Consider the following 23,065-nt stretch of genomic DNA (forward strand, 5'->3'; position numbering starts at 1 on the left):
TGGTTCTTGGAGAAAATCAACAAGATCGACAAAACCCTATCCAAACTAATTAAACGACAAAGAGAGAACACGCAAATAAATAAGATCAGAAATGAAAAGGGGGACATAACCACAGACACAGAGGAAATTCAGAGAATCATTAGATCTTACTACAAAAGCCTGGATGCCACAAAACTGGAAAATGCAAGAGAAATGGACATTTTTTTTTTAGAAAAGTACCATATACCAAAGTTAAACCAAGACAGGGTGAACAATCTAAATAGACCTGTTAGTCGCGAAGAACTAGAAGCTGTTATCAAAAACCTCCCTTCCGAAAAAAGCCCAGGACCAGATGGTTTCAATGCAGAATTCTACCAGAACTTCCAAGAAGAGCTAATACCTATACTCCTTAAGGTATTTCACAATATAGAAACACAAGAGTCATTGCCAAATTCCTTTTATGAAGCTACAGTCATCCTGATACCAAAACCTAACAAAGACTTAACCAAGAAAGAGAATTACAGGCCAATCTCATTCATGAACATCGACGCAAAAATTCTCAATAAAATACTGGCAAACCAAATCCAAGAACACATTAGAAAAATTATCCATTATAATCAAGTAGGCTTCATCCCAGAGATGCAGGGCTGGTTCAACATACGCAAATCTATCAATGTAATCCATCATATAAATAAACTGAAAGAAAAAAAAACATATGATCATTTCATTAGATGCTGAAAAAGCATTCGACAAAATTCAACACCTCTTTATGATAAAAGTCTTGGAGAGATTAGGGATACAAGGGTCATACCTAAATATAATAAAAGCTATTTACAGCAAGCCGACAGCCAACATTAAATTAAACGGAGAAAAACTCAAAGCCATCCCACTAAAATCAGGAACACGACAAGGCTGTCCACTCTCTCCATACCTCTTCAATATAGTGCTTGAAGTTCTAGCAATAGCAATAAGACAACATAAGGGGATCAAGCAGATTCGAATTGGAAAGGAAGAAGTTAAACTTTTGTTATTTGCAGATGATATGATAGTATACATAAGCGACCCCAAAAACTCTACCAAAAAACTCCTACAGCTGACAAACACCTTTAGTAATGTGGCAGGATACAAGATCAACTCCAAGAAATCAGTTGCCTTCCTACACACTAAGGATAAGGAAGCAGAGAGGGAAATCAGAGAAGCATCACCTTTCACGATAGCCACAAATAGCATAAAATATCTTGGGGTAACTCTGACCAAGGAAGTGAAAGATCTATTTGACAAGAACTTTAAGTCTTTGAAGAAAGAAATTGAAGAGGACACCAGAAAATGGATGGATCTCCCTTGCTCTTGGATTGGGAGGATCAACATAGTAAAAATAGCAATTCTACCAAAAGCAATCTATAGATTCAATGCAATCCCCATCAAAATCCCATCAAAATTCTTCACAGACCTTGAGAAGACAATAATCAACTTTATATGGAAAAACAAAAAACCCAGGATAGCCAAAACAATCTTATACAGTAAAGGATCGTCTGGAGGTATTACCATCCCTGACTTCAAACTCTATTACAGAGCTACAGTATTGAAAACGGCTTGGTAGTGGCATAAAAACAGAGAAGTCGACCAATGGAATCAAATAGAAGACCCGGACTTTAACCCACAAAACTATGAACACCTGATTTTTCATAAAGGAGCTAAAAGTATACAATGGAAAAAAGAGCATCTTCAACAAATTGTGCTGGCAAAACTGGATGTCAATCTGTAGAACAATGAAAATAGATCCATATCTATCACCATGCACAAAACTCAAGTCCAAATGAATTAAAGACCTCAATATCAGTCCGAACATACTGAACCTGATAGAAGAGAAAGTGGGAAGTACTCTATAACACATGGGCACAGGAGACCACTTCCTACGTATAACCCCAGCAGCACAGACATTAAGGGCCTCATTGAATAAATGGGACTTCCTGAGACTGAGAAGCTTCTGTAAAGCAAAGGACACTGTCACTAAGACAAAAAGGCAAACCACTGACTGGGAGAAGAACTTCACCAACCCCGCAACTGACAAAGGTCTGATCTCTAAAATATATAAAGAACTCAAGAAACTAGACTGTAAAAGGCTAATCAACCCAATTATAAAATGGGGCACTGAGCTGAACAGAGAATTCTCAACAGAAGAACTTCAAATGGCCAAAAGACACTTGAGGTCATGCTCAACTTCCTTAGCGATCAGGGAAATGCAAATCAAGACAACTTTAAGATACCATCTTACACCTGTCAGAATGGCTAAAATCAAAAACACCAATGATAGCCTTTGTTGGAGAGGTTGTGGAGAAAGGGGTATACTCATCCATTGCTGGTGGGAATGAAAACTTGTGCAACCACTTTGGAAAGTAGTGTGGCAATTTCTCAGGAAATTCAGGATCAACCTACCCCTGGATCCAGTAATACCACTCTTGGGAATATACCCAAGAGAGGCCTTATCATACAACAAAAGTATATGCTCAACTATGTTCATGGCAGCATTGTTTGTAATAGCCAGAACCTGGAAACAACCTGGATGCCCTTCAATGGAAAAATGGATGAAGAAAGTATGGAATATATACATATTAGAGTATTACTCAGCAGTAAAAAAACAATGACTTCTTGAATTTTGCATGCAAATGGACAGAAATAGAAAACACTATCCTGAGTGAGGTAAGCCAGACCCAAAAAGAGGAACATGGGATGTACTCACTCATATTTGGTTTCTAGCCATAAATAAAGGACATTGAGCCTATAATTCGTGATCCTAGAGAAGCTAAATAAGAAGGTGAACCCAAAGAAAAACATATAGTCATCCTCCTGGATATTATCCTTCATCAGGCGATGAAAGGAGATAGAGACAGAGACCCACATTGGAGCACCGGACTACAACCCCAAGGTCCAAATCAGGAGCAGAAGGAGAGAGAGCACGAGCAAGGTACTCAGGAACACGAGGGGTGCACCCACACTCTGAGACAATGGGGATGTTCTTTCGGGAACTCACCAAGACCAGCTGGCCTGGGTCTGAAAAAGCATGGGATAAAACCGGACTCGCTGAACATAGTGGACAATGAGGACTGCTGAGAAGTCAAGAACAATGGCACTGGGTTTTGATCCTACTGCATGTACTGGCTTTGTGGGAGCCTAGGCTGTTTGGATGTTCACTTTACTAGACCTGGAAGGAGGTGGGAGGTCCTTGGACTCACCACAGGGCAGGGAACCCAGTCTGCTCTTTGGGCTGATGAGAGAGGGGGAGTTGATTGGGGGAGGGATATGGGAGGCAGTGGCGGGGAAGAGACAGAAATCTTTAATAAATAAATAAATAATAAAAAAGAAAAAAGAGCACAGTCCTCTAAGCAAAACAATTGTATTTTTCATAAGCTGTGCCTGCTTGCAAAAGCCCTAACTAGAGGTCACTAGGGGGAAGAAGACTTCCCTACCAGCAGAAAAGGAGACTCTACTCTCTCCTGTATCCCCTATCCATTTAAACAAAATTCTGCCCTAATTGTAAGTAGCTTCTGGAGAGCTAGAACATATAGGCTGGGAAAGCTAAGGAACTCCATCTACAAGGCTATGGGGACTCCATTATCCACAGTAGGTGAAGAATTTCTTGGCTATTGCTTTGGAGTCTCCCCCCTCTTACTAGTACTCTCTCACCCAAAGTAAGCCTCAAGACTCACCGGTTCCCCAGAGTGAACTCGGGTAGAATCATGGGAGTTTGTAAGAAAGGGATAGTTGTCTCCCCGAGAGAGGACTTCTTCCAACATTCCTAGGATGGAAACTTCCCAGGAAACAAATTTCCATCAATCAAACAAAGAAAGGGCCCTGAAGATTAGGAATATTCACAGTTGACGGAGGAATGAATAAGAAACAGAGATGAAAGTACACAGGCGTTTCATAAGTGAACCCAGAAGGAGCTAAAAGGGTCTAATTGATGGCCTATGGGCTGAAGATCTTCAGGAAGTCTAAACCGTTCCTGCCAAACTGTACGAAAATTCCAAAATCAGAGGCAGTAGAGTGCAGGAGACCAAGTACAGACCTGAGAATCCACACGAGAACAAATTTAAGTTTTACTCTGGGTTCTGCCAGTACACCACTGAACAGCCTCTCCTTTCGCATCCCTAGCAAAACCTGCTTTGCAAGGCTGCTGCAAATACCTATGAGAAGGCATGATGCAGCAACACAGACACTAAACAAATAAATCATCCACTCCTTTTTTCTGTTAGTGAAATTACACAAATTCCTCCCAACCCTGGATCTTTATTTTTAGTCTTGGAAATATAAAGCCAAATTTATCTATAGGCTCCAATTTGCATAGAAGACAAACCAAACACCTAAACAACACCCTGGGAATTAGTGACTAACATACATAGAACTATATCCCCCAAACATCCACTCCCCCAAAACTGTAATAAAGGTTTTAGAGAGATACTGAACTTTATCCTTTGCAGAATTAATAAGCTAGGAAAATACATTTTCACTATCCAACTAGAAACAGGGTTGAGTTACAAGAATATAGAAGCTTCCAGAACATAAAAAAAAAAAAAGAAGTATGTGGCTGGGGGTGGGGGTCCCCTAGAGGTAATGCTTTCAGGTTTGAGCCTTTGTTAGCACTGGAAAGACACTGGGATGGAGAGGCATTCTCACACACAAAGAATGAATCCTTCATGCTCTACTAGAGAATACACAGCAACTTCCTGGGGGCCCCAGGGTCCTCTACACAGCACTTGGGTACACTCCAGGCTTCTTAGGGTGCAACCTGCTCCTGACTCTGTGAGCTATCCACGAGCCTAAGAAACACTACAGCGTTTTCCTGTGAGGAGTCACTCCAAATCAGCAGCAAAACAATCACTGAACACAAGGAACGTCCCTCTGTTATGCTCCTAAAGAGACGAGTAAAGTATCTTATTCTCTATTCACTACTGTCTATCCACTCTTAGAACTGCTCCTTTAAAATCCTTGGCAGCATCTCTGTGATTTGCATCAGCTCCTCTTGAGTGATAGTTCTCCTAGACACTGTATAACCTATTCTATGGAAACTCTTAATTATATTATTTTCCTCTACAGAGTGCTATTTCTTTGCTTTTTGTTTTAGTGAACACTTATTTTACTGACTTAAACATAAACTTGGCAGACTGACAACTCAGATTTCAGTAACTATTTTGTCCATAGCTTACCTGCTTGGAGCCTACCAGACCAGAGGATTGAACTCAGGCCATCAGGTTTGGTGGCAAGTGCCTTTACCCACTGAGACATTTTGCTAGCTTTGTTCTCTCCCCCAGCCCCCGCCACCAAGCTAGAAAATACGCAGATTTTCTGTAAATCACATTTTGTCTCATTCCCTTCTTCTAGTACCAATTTCACTCCAGAATCTATGAATCTGTGTCCATTTGGAGGTCTTTACAAGACTGTCTTAAACCAGTTTATAACTGTGTAAGGCCGACAGGAGCAACCTACACTATTAACAGAAGGAAAACCTACACAAGTTTTTCTAACTTCACTTTTTCTCAAAGTGCTGTCATCCATAATTAAGACAAGGCTTTGCATGGATCACCTGTCACATAAAGAACCAAGGCTACATATACTTCCAAGGTGGCTTTTGCAAACTTTTCCGGTACCATGGTGCTTCTTGACTAGCTCCACTCTCTGCATCTCAGTTTCCAAGGCTTCTCTACATGGCTTCACCAAGTCACAGAAGGTGGTCTCATGGAATCAGCACTTCCTCATAACTAGCTTCTAAAAAGGGTGCAAATTAAAGACTATGCCACAAATTATATAAGGTTATGCCTATCATATGTTACTGTTCAAAGCAGTCACGTGGACTGGAAAGATTCAACAGGATGGAGAAATAGATGTCTGATGGAGGAAGGTCATTGGCTAATAAAGGAACTGCCTTGGCCCATTTTATTGGTTAGGACATAGGTAGGTGGAGTAAACAGAACAGGACGCTGGGAGGAAAAGGAAGTGAGGTCAGACTCGACAGCTCTCCTCTCGGGAGCAGACGCCTGGGAGAGACGCCATGCCCTGCTCCCAGGATGAAGCTCCGACCCAGGATGGACATAGGCTAGAATCTTCCCGGTAAGCGCACCTTGGGGTGCTACACACAGATGATTAGAAATGGGCTAAATTAATATGTGAGAATTAGCCTAGAAAAGAATGGGCCAAGCAGTGTTTAAATGAATACAGTTTGTGTGTTGTTATTTCGGGGCATAAGCTAGCTGAGCAGGCAGCCGGGGTGCTGGGGACGCAGCCCCGCTGTCCTTATTACTACATATGGCACCCAACGTGGGGCTCGAACCCACGACCCTGAGATTAAGAGTCTCATGCTCTACCGACTGAGCTAGCCGGGCAGCCGGGGTGCTGGGAATGCAGCCCCGCCACTCTAATTACTACAGATGCCTCTATAGGATTATAGTAAAATGACACTTAGAAATATGCATACAATAGCAAGAACTTTTACATATGTCTTAGAAAATATAACCTACAAAAGACTTAATATTTAAATAAGCAAAACAAACACTGCCCAAAGTAAATTCCCATAAGACAAAGAACCTCTAGTTCCAGCTGGGCATGGTGGTACATCTTTAATCTTAGTGCTCAGGAGGCGGAGAAAAGCAGATCTCTGTGAGTTCAATGCCAGCTTGGTTTAAATAGCAAGTTCCAGGACAGCTAAGGCTACTAAACAAAGACTGTCTGGGGAATGGAGGAAGGTGGGTATTAATTCATTGTGAAGAATGAGACCTAAGCATCATGCCACTCTTTCATCAATATTAATGTTATGTTTTCAGTATCGTCGGCTCTGCAACGTTCAGTACAAAAGACAGAACACAAGAGGTTCTAAAGGCAGTCTCTCATATTTTCAGAAGCTAAATACATATCCATTCAGAACACTTAGTTTTTTAAAGACTCAGGACAGGACACTATTCACCCATAATTGTAGGATGCACAAATGAAGGATTTTTTTCCTAACAATAATGGCAGCTTTTGGTTTTATTCTTTTTAAGACAGTCTTGCTATGTAGCCTAGGCTGGCCTTGAAGTAGTAATTCCAACTGTTTGGTCTTCTCTGTGGCAGGAATAACCAAACCTGGCTCCATGTTCTGAAATGTCTATTACTAGAAAAATTTCCAAACATTAAAGTCATTTGTCTGTTGCTTTTCTTCGTTGTTTTGGAGACCAAATATGTAACTCTGGCAGCCAGGAAATTGCTATGTAGAATAGGATAGCCTGGAATTCATAGAGATCCACCTGCCTCCAAGCCTGGCTGGTTTTGTTTTTATTTTATTGACTGTTGCCTATATCATAATAGAATGCTTAAATAAACAGACCTCAGACAAACACTGTTAATTTACAAGAAAGGAGAATGTATCAAATACATTCAGGACAAAGACAAATCAAAATCTATAAAAATACAGACCATAAAGCAAAAACGTGACATACAGGACCAGCCAGAAGGATCAGTAGACAAAAAAGATCACTTGTTGCAGAGCCTCTAACCTACGCTTGATTTCTAGAGTGGATGGTGAAAGGAGAGAGCCGACTTCATGTGCATGCACCTACACTGTTTCACACTTACACATCTAACACACACCACTAAAATAAAAAGCAAAAAATTTCAAGTATGATATATTGTGCTTATTTGTAGGAAAAAGAAGCAACATACTATTTTATGTTACACATTAACCATAGATATTCTTTTCAATTAATTTTCTAAGAACTCACATAAGATCTCACTCCCCTGCCGAGTGAAGGCATTCTAAGTTCTAAACAGTATAGTCTAAACAAAGTTATATACGACACATTAAGAAATAATCTTACTTTGTCCTGGTTTTCTTTATTCTTGTAACACAGATTTCCAATGAGACGAATGAGATGAGATTTAAACCCTTCAGTCATGTGTTCGATGTCACCCTCTGCTTTTAGAGAGTCAGAGGGACTGAAGATGTTCGTGGTATCTTTTCCAACTACGTGAATCACCCGTAAAACATCTAAGCAAAAGAATAGAGTTCATTTTCCATAAGAAAATACACAGTATCTAAGTTTTCCATAAACAAACACAGCGGACTAAAATGAAATGATAAAGCACCTAATACTCCCTCAATAATGACTGGCGTGTGGGGTCCAGCACAGCAGCTGATCACCTCCTAGAGTGCACGAGGCTTCAGTTCATCCTCAGAGCCACCAGAAATACAACAGCGTAACAATAGCTTCTTTGCTTTTGCATTAATTTTTCTAGGTTCCAGTTTGAAGGAGGCTGATTGTAACAATTCGCTTCACTAGGAATTTCTATTTATCCACAAAGGAAAGTTAACTAAAATGTTGCAAGCTTTTTCTTATAAAATGATTTTCAATTCCAATTTGTTTATACAAAATCAAATGTGAGAGCTAGTCAGGTTAAATGTAAATCATAAGAGGTTTTGGTAATTACTTACTCAATGGCCAATAATCAGCCTCAGTAATGGACTGACATTAGCTATAATCACAGGAAATAATACTGCTATATTCTATGAACACTCCCAAGAAGCCTATGAAAACAGACTTCCAGGAGTTATCCATTTTCCCATATTATTTCATTTAACCTTCTGAACAAACCTATTAAATACAGCCATCACCTTCACAATTTTACAAGAAGCAATCAGACTCAGAGAAGTAGTAACATGGCAGAGATAGGATGGCAATCCACACTGGCTCTAGCTTCATGGTTCCCAGTTTGGTTATTTATTCTGATCATCATTAAAAGTACTACATTTAAACTAGAACTCAGGAATGGAATTACATGTCTTCTACAGATCACTGCTAGTTCAGTTACACTTTTAGATACAAAGACATCTTTCTTCTATAATGACATCTAGACAAAATACCTGGTTGGTTTTTTTTTTCTTTTAGGTAAAATACTGAACAGTGACAAGCAAAACATAGATTTGGGTATCTACATGAATGGAGGTTCTATAGGGCTTAATTTGCAAACAGCTTTTGAGTAAAGACAGTAATGCTTCAAATACTGGTTTCCTAATTATTGTTAATCTTATTACAAGATTAAATCTCTAACCTGAGTAAAACACTATTCTTTGTTTTTGGAAGCATAATTGAGGAAAACAAATTACCAGATTTTATAAATAAAATTTATGGTATAATAAAACTTATCATTTGCAAATCCCCACCATCAGTTTCATCAAAAACATTCCCATAAGGTGACACTGCAGGTATGTGCAGAGGGGCCTGATTAGTCAACAGTGTCTGCTCCATAGCAAGAAGGAACAGCAATGCAGCCTCAGTTTAAGCAACCTGAGCTGTTAGCATTATACCACAATTCTAGTCAAGGAAAAATTTCAAAGAATCTCAATTGAAAGCACCAAGAATAAGGGCTTGTGTTTGAATTTATAGCATAGAGCATGTCAAGAATTTCTTAACTAAAAACACTAAGCCTGCTATTTCACTCACCAATCACTCGTTCCATCAGATCAGGAAAAACTTGTAGGTAACCAAGAAGCTCAGTGTGGGATGTCATTTCACACAAGACGTCCAGAAGTCGAATGGTAGCCAGTGCTTCCTAAAAAGATAAGGAAACCTCCTTGCTAGGAATCAGAGTTTTAACTTTGATTGTTATAGATAACAAGAGGATAAAATGCTGTAACAAGTACCATGTGACACATCTACAGAGAAACACAAGTATCCAGATATTCTGAATAATCACTAACAGGTGCATCAAGAGGGCAAGACTCCATGTCATTATATGTCTTCTTGGAGAAAAGAGAAGAAAAGCTCTTACTGAAGCAAAAATACCTTCCAACAGTGGGATAAATGTTCCAAAGTACAACCGACACATAACGCTTATGCAAATACTTTCTTTTAAAAGCACTCTCAGTATGAAAGTTACACTTTAAAGATACAAACATTCCATTAAACACACTAACTTCTTGTCTACAAAAGTCCTATAATGTCCCAAGGTCTAAAAAACACTGGTTTTCTCTCCTTCTGCTCCTGATTTGGACCTTGAGATTTCTGTCCAGTGCTCCAAAGTGGGTCTCTGTCTCCTTTCATCGCCTGATGAAGGTTAATATTCAGGAGGATGTCTATATGTTTTTCTTTGGGTTCCCCTTATTTAGCTTCTCTAGGATCACTAATTATAGGCTCAATGGAGCAGAAGGAGAGAGAGCATGAGCAAGGAACTCAGGACCGCGAGGGGTGCACCCACACACTGAGACAATGGAGATGTTCTATAGGGAACTCACCAAGGCCAGCTGGCCTGGGTCTGAAAAAGCCTAGGATAAAACCGGACTCGCTGAACATAGTGAACAATGGGGACTACTGAGAACTCAAGAACAATGGCAATGGGTTTTTGATCCTACTGTACGTACTGGCTTTGTGGGAGCCTAGGCAGTTTGGATGCTCACCTTACTAGACCTGGATGGAGGTGGGTGGTCCTTGGACTTCCCACAGGGCAGGGAACCCTGATTGCTCTTTGGGCTGACGAGGGAGGGAGACTTGATTGGGGGAGGGAAATGGGAGGCGGTGGCGGGAAAGAGACAGAAATCTTTAATAAATAAATAAACGAAAAAAAAAAACCAAAACACTAGTTTTGCCGGGCGGTGGTGGCGCACGCCTTTAATCCCAGCACTCGGGAGGCAGAGGCAGGCGGATCTCTGTGAGTTCGAGGCCAGCCTGGTCTACAAGAGCTAGTTCCAGGACAGGAACCAAAAGGTACGGAGAAACCCTGTCTCAAAAATCCAAAAAAAAAAGAAAAAAAAAACACTAGTTTTAAGAACTTACACTAGTCCCGGGTAAATCTAAGCCTGTATGCAATGTATTGGTAAGGTGGAAAAGATAATATTATTTGAAAATGCTAGCTCGCAGTTACTTCATATAAATAGTTTATATGAAACAGAGGCACAACCAGGAAATTCCCATGTGCTGATTCTATGGCATCCCAATATTCCAATGTATTTTTCAGAGTTATAATTTTTATATATTTTAAACCACACTTTTTCAAGTATATATTATTTGACAAAACATAGTAGCACCTATAAATTTAGGTCATGAAGATAAAATTCTTCAAAACAAAAATTCTTTTTAATAATACTACTCTTTGTAGACATTAGAAAAATTGAAGGTAAGTCTTGTTTTCTACAAATCTCAAAATAATATTGAGAAATAACAAACTTTAATGCCTTGGGTCTTTATTTCAAAGCTTACACATGCTAATAAAAAGCTAAGAGGGATATAAAAAGATTAGAGTCTATGTCTGAAGTCAGTATCAGGGGTAAATCCATTTTCATTAACTCCGCAGTGCTTAAGCACTCTCTTCTGCTAAGTGGTGACAGCCCAGACTATCTATCGCCTCTAGGTGACAAATCTACTGGAGAAACAGCGGGTTGACTCAACATAGTAAAGGCTGCTTTTATTTTGTTTGTTTTCTGTATACATACAATTTATTAAAACCCTTCACAAATGATGCTATATTGGAAGTTCTTGTACAAATATCTGCAGTTCTGAACAAGTAAATGTGGGTTTATACATTCTTAAAAATCCGAATGCTGGGTCAAGAGTATGTACATTAAAAATGGTTTAGCAGTATTTTGAATGGCACACCAATCTATTAGAAGGCTGCTACAACACTTTGCAAATTTTTTAAAAGATGTATTTTATTTTTAATTTTGTGCGTGTGTTTGTGCACATGAGAATGGGTTCCCAGGGAGGCCAGAAGAAGTCTCTTTCTCACTGACTAGTGCAGCTGTTAGGGATTATAAGTACTAGTGCTTTGTCTGTTTCTGTCTCCTCAATGTGGGAATTACAAGAGCACACTTGGCTTTTTCACGTGTGTTCTGGAGATCAAACTCAGGTCCCACGCTTATGTGTAAGCACTTCACTGCCTGAGCTATCACCCCTGCCCCATCTCACTCTTAGTTTTAAGACAATACATGTTTAACCTTTAATTATGTATCATATGTGTGTGGTATGGGTGCGTACAGGTGAGCACAAAAGCCTAGAAACATTGAGTTAGAAGCAGCTGTGAGCTACCTAGTGTGTGCTGGGAATTCAAAAGGTCCTCTAAAAAGTAGTACAGGCTGTAACCACTGAGCAATCTTTCATGTCATTGAGAGCAATTTTTTTCTGTTAAATTTCTTTTTTTTATTTTTTTATATTATTATTTATTTATTTATTAAAGATTTCTGTCTCTTCCCCGCCACTGCCTCCCATATCCCTCCCCCTCCCCCAAGCAACTCCCCCTCTCTCATCAGCCCAAAGAGCAGACCCCAGACTGGGTTCCCTGCCCTGTGGGGAGTCCAAGGACCTCCCACCTCCTTCCAGGTCTAGTAAGGTGAACATCCAAACAGCCTAGGCTCCCACAAAGCCAGTACATGCAGTAGGATCAAAACCCAGTGCCATTGTTCTTGACTTCTCAGCAGTCCTCATTGTCCACTATGTTCAGCGAGTTCGGTTTTATCCCATGCTTTATCAGACCCAGTCCAGCTGGCCTTGGTGAAGAGAGCAATTTTTAAGTGATACACCAAAGCAATATTGGCTTTAGTATTTGTTTGTTTATTTTAGTTTTTTAAGACAGTATTTCTCTGTGTAGCCCTGGCTGTGCCAGAACTTACTCTGTAGACCAGGCTGGCCTCAAACTCACAAATATCTACCTTCCTCTGCCTCCCAAGTGCTTGGATTAAAGGTGTGTGCTGTCACCACCATCCAACTAATGCTGATATTCTTTTAATAAAAGAAATTTAATGAGTATGGGGAATATGTTAGGTGGAGTTAAGCCGACCTCCTTTTGGTCAATAACACAGATTCTAGGAGAAAAGAAAAAAACTATGTCTAACAGTGAAACCTTGTTCAACCTTTGAAAAACATATAGCAGGGCCAGTGAGAGGGCTAGGCAGATAAAGGTGCTTGCACCTAAACCTCAAACTCTGAAATTAACATGTTGGAAGTAGGGAAGTTGTAACTGTTTTTTGTTTTTGTTTTTTACTCTTTGGGGGCCCTCCCCCACCCAGTTCCCAAATAAATACACAGAAACTTATTCTTACTTATGAATATCCAGTCTTAGCTTGGCTTGCTTCTAGCCATCTTTTCTAACTGAAAATTATTCTGTTTCTCTTTAACTATGTTTTACCTATGGGTTTTTATCTTTATTTTATATGTCTTTCTTCCTTTCTTACTCAGTGGCTGTGTGTGTGGCCCTGGCATCCTCTTCTCTCTAATTCTTTCTTCGTTCTTTGCTCTTCTCAAGCCTAGATTTCACCTTCTCTTTATTCTCTCTGCCTGGCAGCCTGACCTATTCTCTATCTTGCCTAGTTATTGGTCGTTCAGCTCTTTATTAGACCAATCAGGTGTTTTAGAAAGGTAAAGTAATACAGCTTTACAGAGTTAAACAAATGCAGCATAAAAGAATTCAACACATCTGTGCATCATTAAATAAATGTTCCACAGCAGCCGGGCAGTAGTGGCACACGTCTTTAATCCCAGCACTTGGACGGCAGAGGCAGGCGGATCTCTGAGAGTTCGAGGCCAGCCTGGTCTACAAGAGCTAGTTCCAGGACAGTCAGAGCTACACAGAGAAACTTTGCTTCAAAAAACCACCAAAAAAAAAAAATTGCAAAAATTTTTTTAAAGCCTCAATTTCTTAAAAAAAAAAAAAAGCACAGAGTACACACAACATTGTGAAAAGGAGATGCAACTTAAGGTGTGAATGCACAAGGAAAGCCTTAGCGCAACAACAACAACAACAACAACACACACACACACACACACACACACACACACACGCGCGCGCGCCTGTAGAGAAGAAGTGGGGACAGGCAAACCAGAAACTTAACTCTGTTTCATGGACATCAGCTAAAGAATTATTTATAGAAAAGTGAAGCATGAGCAAAGTGCAAAAATATGATCTTTACCAGTTTGTGCAATCAAAGAGACCATTCTTTTTTATTTTTATTTTTTTTAATTTATTTATTTATTAAAGATTTCTGTCTCTTCCCCGCCACTGCCTCCCATTTCCCTCCCCCTCCCCCAATCAAGTCCCCCTCCCTCCTCAGCCGGAAGAGCAATCAGGGTTCCCTGCCCTGTGGGAAGTTCAAGGAATCCCCACCTCCATCCAGGTCTAGTAAGTTGATTGTTACTCATATTAACTGCTAGTGCAAAAAGTTGCTTAATTTGGGGTTAAGGAGTAAATGAATAAAAACCCCTCTAACTAATGGTAAATCTCAAGTGTATAGGAATCAGGAAATATAAATCTGTCAAAGGAAAGGTGATGCTAGGGACACGTAACTGAGATTCAGTAAACTCAATCTTAAACTATGCCAACATGGACTAAACGGGTACCAAAACCTAGAAATCAGTACATAGGGTACATCAAAAGATGAGCATAGCCACCTTAACATGCAACTACTTCTGTAAGGAGGCATATGAAGAAAGCTTCAGTATTTTCAAACTCCACAGGCCAAAGAACTTCTATGAGCATGGCTATTTTCAATCACATCCTTTTGAAAACTTTATTAATTTTATTAAATATCTTGTAGTAAATTAGTGCTGGCTTGCTGGTCAGTGGCTGGAGGAGATGAATGCAGAGCCCTGATATGCAGCACTCACTAACTTCTATGATGACCCTGACAACCAAGCAACAGCCAGCCCATAAAGTTATGAATAGCAGACTGTTAGAAGTCAGCATCAATCAGTTCCAGAATAAAACTTGAGAATATGGTATGTTGGAATACTGGCTCAAGGGTCTTTTTCAAGCCCACTGTACCTTTTTATCTCCATTTCTATCTCAAAGTATGTATCAAAGTATGATACATGCAAATTAGCATATTTCTTCCTCCCTTACAGAAACTAGTTGAAGAAAAATACAAGCTACCAGTTTAATAAGGGACCCTGTTAAGACAGTAAGGTGGAGGCAATAAAGGAAGACACCTGACATCCTGCTCTGGCTTCTTCATGCATATCCATGGATGTATACACATGCACACTCCCATGCATGCAACAGAGGAAGGGAGGGGAGTGCAAGTATATCTCACTACAATGCTAAAACTCTTAAACACACAGTTCTTGTGAACAATTTAAAGTCAGTTGTGCTTTAATAAATATTCAATGTTTTACTGTTTCCTAAAAAATTACTTTTTAATATATTTATTATATATTACACATATAATCATGCATTATGCATAAATATTATGTGTGTACATGAGTATATACTAATATGTGATTATATATTATATAAAAGCAACTTATATGTTATGTTAAATAACATATATAACATAGTATGATTGATAAATATATATGTTGCTTTTCTCAAGGCTGGGACAAAATACCTAGTAAAAGTTACTAAAGAAGGGGTTTATTTTGACTCACACTTGGAGGGTTTGCTCCATCATGGCCAGCAAAGAGTGCTTAAGAAAGCAGCTGTGGCAGCAAGAACATGAGAGGAGCAGCTGGTCCTCAGTCAGGAAGCAGAGAGAGATTAAGGCTAGTGCTCATGTGTCAACCTCTGTGTTCAGTCTGGAACCCCAGCTCATGGATTGATGCCATTACTTTTTAAAGCACACCTCAGTGCTCCCCCTGCTGGGAACAGAAGCACCCATCTCCAGAAAGGTAAATCAATTCTGAGACTTCCTCCTGTCTTTCACAGGAAGAGAACTGCTGTCAACATGAAGGCACAGCCAAGTGGCCCTAAATCCAAGTATAAGGAGGGTGGTGCACTCTCACGGCCAAACCATCACAAACATGACTTCAGTCACACTGGAAATCAGGAATCTCCCATGATCACCCACTCTCCAGGATCTATTTTCTGCTTCTCTGCACACCATTTCATGCTGTGTGAATGTCTCCACCTTGTCTCAATCTACTGTCAACTGCATTCTAGCATCAATCACTTCTTTCTTGATCACTCTTACCAGGACACAAGTGATCTATTATTTTTTTCTAAAACTATATTTAAAATTCACTTCATTGAGATATGGTTTATACACAACATACACCTTTAAGCATACAAAACAGAGTTTGTCAAAGTACACAGCTATGAATAACATTTCACAAAGTTCCCTGTGTCCCTGTGGAACTACTCTCACCCCTGACGTAAACCCCAGCTAACATGACCTGTTCTCTGTCATTATCCAGCAGTCTAGCCCACTACTAAGTCTCACAAAAATAGCATCTTAGTCTAGCTTAATCCACCTGCTCTCATGCTACTTTGGGGGCATCTTTCATGCTGTTCCAGAAGTGCTTTTATTTTGCTACGGAGCAGTTTCCAAGAGAAAACAATTCTGACTTTAACTCCGAGAGAAGGGTAAAGAAATAGGAACAAGCAGAGGTTCTCCAGTGAAAAGGCAGGGCTAGAATTATGGCCAACTAGCTTCAGTAGCCATCAGTAGAGAAAGGGTTAGCAAAGGAGGATGTGAGATGGTTAACTAGGATGGGTGGGGTGGGGGAGCCCCTACCCTGGGTAAGGGGAATAACTTTTCAAAGAACAGCTCAGAAACCTTTATTAAAAAGTTGTTGTTGATGTTTTAGGATTTTATTTTATTTTAAAAGATCTATTTTTGTCTTATATGTATGAGTATTTTATCAGTCTATTATGTATACCACGTGCATGTCTGATGCCCTCAAAGGCCAAAAGAGGGTATTAAATCTCCTAGAACTGGAATTACAGATGGTTGTGAACTGCCAAGTGGGTGTTGGGAACCCAACTCAGGTCCTTTGCAAGAGCAGCAAGAGAGTGTGGACACACAGAGTTGAACTACAGCACTGTTTACAGTGAGTAGAAGCAGAGACAATCTACATGTCTAGTTACAGGATGACCCTGTCTAATTATGAGTATATGTTAAATGACCACTGTGGAACGGACAAATAAATGGCATAAAATCCATTTATGTGTCTTACTAAAAGTACCAACTAGAATTACTTTTCAAGCCACTAACTTGTACTGGAAAAAGCAAGAGCATTGTTTCCCCCTTATCTATGTTTCTAAGTTCTGTATTAAAACCACCTATCACTCAAGGAGTACACTTCAACTTTTCAAGAGGCGTTGGAGAGGTGGGTCATCAGTGAAAAGTTCTCCCAACACTCACATAAGACAGTCCACACTCACCTGGAATTCTAGCTCTGGGGGATCTAATACCTTCTTTTGTCCTCCACAGGTACCCACACATATGTGGCACACATTTACACAATACACACACATAAATAAAAACAAATCTTTAAAACCATTTAAGAAGAAAAACCTCATAGAGGACTTGACTGAACTAAAAACCTGTCTGTTCTCCCCTTCCAGGGCTATGAAATCTGTCTCCTTACCTTATCCTCTGTTTGAGGCTCTGAGACCAACTTTAGCACATTCCTACACTGATCCACAAATGAGTTTGCAATCAACTCGGCATGGCGCAAAAATATAGAGATGTCATCCTTTGTCAGCAGCTCGTCACCCACTAGCTTGGCTATCATAATGTCTAACAGTGCAACCCTGTAAAATAAAAGAGTTCTGCATTAGTACGTAACACTTAGGCTGTATGAGACCAAGAATGACTTCCAGAGGACATTTTAAGAGTTACTTTCATGTTAAAAACTTTTTAACTTCATTTTAATATCTAGCTAGAAAAAACTTTTATTAATAAAGATAATTATCAATTGCCTGTTTTTGAAGAAATATTTAGTTTCTTCTATGTGACTTACTAGCAGCAAAAACTATCCAATACACTTTTTATAACCATTACTTTGAAGATTGAAATAATTCAACATTTCAGAAAGGTTGTGAATTTAAGGTTTATGAATACATTCACAAAATAATAGTAGCAAAGTGAAGTAGCTAACACCAATCTATGCATTATACACATTATCACATTTAATCTTTATAATAATAATTTTACATTAAAGATGTGAGTATAAAATATCAAATATCTGTAATTCAGCAAGCACCCACTCTCCCATATACAAACATCATACATACACATGCATGTGTGCATGTATGTGTAAATGATTTTGTCTAAGTCACTATCTGACATGACCATTTCTTTTTTTGTTTGTTTTGGCATGTTTTGTTTTGTTTTGACAAGGTTTCTCTGTAGCTTTGGAGCCTATCCTGGAACTAGCTCTTGTAGACCAGGCTGGCCTCGAACTCAGAGATACACCTGCCCCTGCCTTCCGAGTGCTGGGATTAAAGGCATGCTCCACCATCACCTGACTGACATGACCATTTTTAATTCACTTGTGACCAAACAGGTACATACTCTCTCTCAAAATTATGATTTCTGTTGTTGCTGTTTTAAATAATGAAAATGCAAAAGACTTAGTGAAATTTTCTATAGCAAAAAAAAAATACCTATTTATTTATATTGAAAGTGACACAGGACAAACTATGGTTGTTAAAGTCACATATACGCAACCCTGAAAAGTTTTTAATGAGGACCAAGAATGAAGGTAAGAGGGGGAAAGAGTGTTTTATGAGCATTCTAGAGCAAGAAATAAAATATCTGAAATTTAAATTCAAAGACTGGCATCTCTACCAAGTTTTCAATTTAGATTTGAACTTCTCCAAAAGTGTGATCTGTTGAATACTATATGCTACAAAGGCTGAAAATGGTATTACCCAGAACAGCACACTAACCAAGTAGAGGCAATAAATGCTGCTGACAAACCTCTTCTGCACTTTAATAAGTTAAGCAGAATCACGGCTGGAGTATAACCTCAATAAGCATTACAAGAGTCTCACTCAGATCCCTAACCTGGAAAACACAATGCCCAAGTCGCAGCTGAATATGAAATATCCCCACAGACAGCTTGCTCTAATACTGAGGGGACGTAAAGGAACCTTTATCCAGTAACTGATGGAAAGAGAGGCAGAGAACTGCAGCAGAGCTCTGGACTGAGCTCCCAAAGTCCAGTTGAAGAGTGGGAGGAGTACGAATATGAGCAAAGAGATTCAGCTCACCAACTCCAGCTGGACCGGGAAGGAACAAGCATAGGACCAAACTAGTTCCTCTGAATGTGGTTGACAGTTGCATGACTGGGGCAGACTGAGAGGCCACTGGCAGTGGCACAGGATTTATCCCTACTGCATGTGCTGGCTTTTTGGAATCCTGTTCTCTTTGGATGTATACTTTGCTCAGCCTGGATATGGTGGGAAGGGCCTTGGACCTTCCACAAAGCAATGTGCCTTGCCCTCTCTGAGGATTGGATGGGGGTGGGGTGGGAGGATGTATGGAGGGAGTGGGAGGAGGAAGAGTGGGAGGAGGGGAGGGAGTGGGGACTTGGATTGATATTAGATTTAAAAAAAATTACTTGAGACAGGACATGCTGGGGATAGTGGCTGTTATCCCAGCATTTCGAAGACTGACAGGGCAGAAGGAGCCCTAGAAGTTCAAGGTTCCACCTAGGTAAGTTCTCAGAGACAATGTATTAAAAAAGATAAAAAGGCTTCCATATTACACTTCAATTGTAAGAGGCCCCCAGACCTTAACACAACTGACTCCATGATGGAAGTACCATTCAAGCCATAAAACTCAGCACAAAGACAGTATTATGCGCCAAAATGAAAACAGAGACCTAATGCATCGATTTCCATAGTTCTGGGAGCATCTAAAAAAATGTACTAACCTTGGTTTTTGGCTTCTGTAGTTCCACTTCTGGCTAACTGTTCTTGTTAACTGATGTGTGTCAACTTAGGACATAGCTTTTGTGCTTAAAAGCTCACCCTAAGAAAGGCTTGGGGCTATACTGGGATCCCAAACACCCGGTGTTGTCACTGACCAGCTCCAGCTAATAAAGATTTTCTATTGGCTAAAAAGAGAGAAAAGAAAAGAAAAAAGAAAAGAAAAGAAAAATCCCCACACAATTCACACAATGACACCTCAAAACAGGACTGGGAAAACAATTTAATGTGTATACGAGCATTTGCTATGAAAGCAAGAGAAGCTGAGCTTTAATTCCTAACACCCACATAAAACCTAGCGATGGCCTTGTATGCCCATAGCCCCAAGGTGGGGGATGGGAGAAGCAGAGATAAGCAGATCTTGGGAGCCTGCTGGATAGCCAAAAATCATAAACTTCATGTTCAGTGAAAGACCCTACCTATGGATGGATGGATGGATGGATGGATGGATAGATGGATGAATAGAAAGAAGCTGGAAAGTAATAGAGTAAGACACCCCAAAGTGCACACATATGCACGAGTGCACAGGCATGTTCTCACACACTTATACAAATACCATTCTACCACATAGTCTTGGTCCCTAGACAGTAATGTTATTTTAGGAGATGGGAGAATTTTAGGAGATGGGCCTGGCTGGAGGAAGTAGATCAGTGAAGGCATGCCTTTGAAGGCCCATCAGGAAGTGAGCCACTTTACTCCTCAACATGCTCCCAAGCCTCACAGTGGCCCAGAAGCTAAACTACAGGCTCAAACCTCTAAAACTGTGAGCCAGAACAAACCTTACCTTCATCAGGCATTTGTCTTTGTATTCTCAGTGTTTGTCTAACCACTGCTTTCCAGAGACACAATTAGGAGAAAAGCCACAGCCTCCAAAGGAGAGGGAGCTATGGTTGCAGCACAGTCCTAACCTTGAAGCCATAGCAAAAATGGAAATTCATAGCTGAGCATAGGGGCACATGCTTTGCAATCTTAGTCTCTAATGCCAGGTTTTGAGAGGCCAATGCAATCTGAGACCAGCTTAGGCAACATCGTAACAAAGGCGCATTCCCCCCACATTTACTGACTACTAACTACGCAAACACTGAGACCTTAATATATCATCTATTTAGGTAATTATCATAATTCCATCAAGTGACTATTACTATCCCTTTGCATAGATGAAACAGGGCTCTAAAAAGGTTAAATAAGTGAGCCAACCAAATAGCACCTGCCCTTTGTTCCTGTGCTACATACATACATTAGAACCTGCGCACTGTGCACACTACCTCTAAAGAGCAGCCTTTTCTACCTAACAATTACACGGGCTCAGCAAGAACAGGGACCAGAAAGTGCATAATATTGGCTCTCATTATACTGAATCATACCAAACAAACTGATTACATGTGTATTAAAAATTCCCTCACAAAATAATCTGCTCCCAATGGACTGTCAGTCCCTAGGTAAAGGAGTGAAACCCATAACAATGACAAGAAAGTGCAGATGAAGTGAGGACTTTCACACAAGCACAGTTATTGGCTGTACCACTCCACTAGGCAAGGAGTGTGCTCACAGTTCACCATCATGCCCCAGGAGCCACCAGCAGATACTTAGTACAGTGCTTGTTTTATTAACTGATCCACAAACATATTTTAAAATGTGGACAGTCTGATATTCTAACGCAGGGGGGCTGGAGACACCTCAAAGGATTCTTCTATGTCCCTCTGGTACTCTCAAATGTGGTTCCTTATCTGACTCACGGAATCTGGGAACATTCTGAATAACACATTGTCTCCTTCATTCTCCTAAGGATTCTCCATGCACAGGAGAAAAATTTACTCATCACATAAACCTGCTGAGAAAAACTCTTATTTTAGTCCTACTGACCTGCCAAAGAAAACTTCTAAAGAATATACTCTATCTTCCCCAGAAAGAGGCAAAGGGTACCAAGCTTCCACTTCACCCAGAACCCAAGACCCTCACAGCTGCTTCTCCCCAACATGGACCTCTCCATATCAGCATGGGCAAAACCAACAATAGACACAGCCGCCCTTCAATGGCTGGAGTCAATCACCATAAAGGGCTCACTCCCAAGTTAGCCTGAGAATCCAGATTCCACAGCACTGTGTGTATTCATCAGGATGTAAGAAATATTTGTTGGTTGGGCTATATGATGTAACTAAGTGGCAGAGCATTTGCCAAATCACACATGAGACTCTAGGTTTGATCCCTAGGACTATAAAATATATAGTAAAAATGTATTGGTTGAGACAAAAATTTTTGTTGCTAAAACAAAGTCCAATCCTGTCCTTTCTGCCCAGTGCTCTCTCACACTGTTCTCTCATAAGCATCTTTTTTATTTCAACCAAAACAAAGTATTTTACTGTTCCCCAAACACATACAAAAACTACCACAGGCAGTCAGAATTCACTTACTGAAATGATTCAAGTAACAAAAATTTGCTTTTAGCCCTAATTGGTGATAAAAATGTTTGTAATTCTTTCATTTGTAGAAAGTAGTATAACTTCCTACATTTAGGCCATATTTTAATACTACATGGTTATATATATTGAAAACATGTGTTAGTACAGATAAATTATATCCATGTTCACATGTGCAATTCTGAGGGCATGAAAAACACAAGTACAAATCCTGGGCCAGAATACTTCTGATTGCTCTGTTTTGAAAAACAAAACTTACTATAGCTAACAATGTGGCTGGGGCCATACTGCCACTCAAGAGACAAACCACCAGACATACCTCCAGTACAGCCTAAGCCAGTGAAGACTTCTCTCGGGAGTCTGGTAAACACTCATCATTCATTTCTGGAGCTAGCAGGCAATAACTGATCATGATGTCTAAACTATTCTCTGGATGCCATCAATGTCAGAGACACGCAGCACCACATCTATAAAACCAGCTTGCTCTCTTCTTTAAAGAGACATGACCTGCATGTCCCTGTCCTCTGTGCTATGGTGTTTGAAGGCTTCATGCATACACAGAGTATCATTTTACCATCCTGACTTCAGTGGCAGGAAGCATACTACTTGGATTACCCTCTACTACCTACTAGGTCACTGTGAATAAGCCTTGTAAATGTTCTTCCTCTCTAATAAAGGCACACTATTTTATGCGAATTAACTACCAGAAAATCGTAAGCCAACAATATATATTCAAAACAATCAAACTAGTTATATGAACAAGTAAGCACATCCTAAATATACAACTATAATGTGTACTTGAATAAACTATTATTATAAAATTTTGTCCTTAAAAGTTTTGTTTATATTTCTTCAAAACATGCAGTATTTTATTAAGTAAATGGCATCAAACTGAATTCAATAACCCTAAAAATCACTGCCTGTTGTGGCTGTGCCGTGATGTTAAGCAAGCAATGTAAAACCAGCACTGCACAGACACATATACTTGGAGGCCTTTGCCAATG

At 39.9% G+C, this 23,065-nt stretch overlaps 1 protein-coding gene across 1 annotated transcript in view; it reads right to left on the reverse strand.

Moving 5' to 3' along the window:
• Positions 1–23,065, reverse strand: part of Atxn10 (ataxin 10) — a 151,856-nt gene that overhangs the window by 83,306 nt on the left and 45,485 nt on the right. The window contains exons 7-9 of the mRNA XM_041672603.1: positions 17,295–17,460; positions 9,447–9,555; positions 7,824–7,993 (exon numbers count right to left, since the gene is read on the reverse strand). Of these exons, the coding sequence (XP_041528537.1) occupies positions 7,824–7,993; positions 9,447–9,555; positions 17,295–17,460 (445 nt within the window). The remainder of the gene's footprint in view (positions 1–7,823; positions 7,994–9,446; positions 9,556–17,294; positions 17,461–23,065) is intronic.

Source organism: Microtus oregoni, unplaced genomic scaffold (assembly GCF_018167655.1).
Source record: "Microtus oregoni isolate MIOR12 unplaced genomic scaffold, Mior012 000022F_ref0000154, whole genome shotgun sequence".
NCBI classification, from domain to species: Eukaryota; Metazoa; Chordata; class Mammalia; order Rodentia; family Cricetidae; genus Microtus; species Microtus oregoni.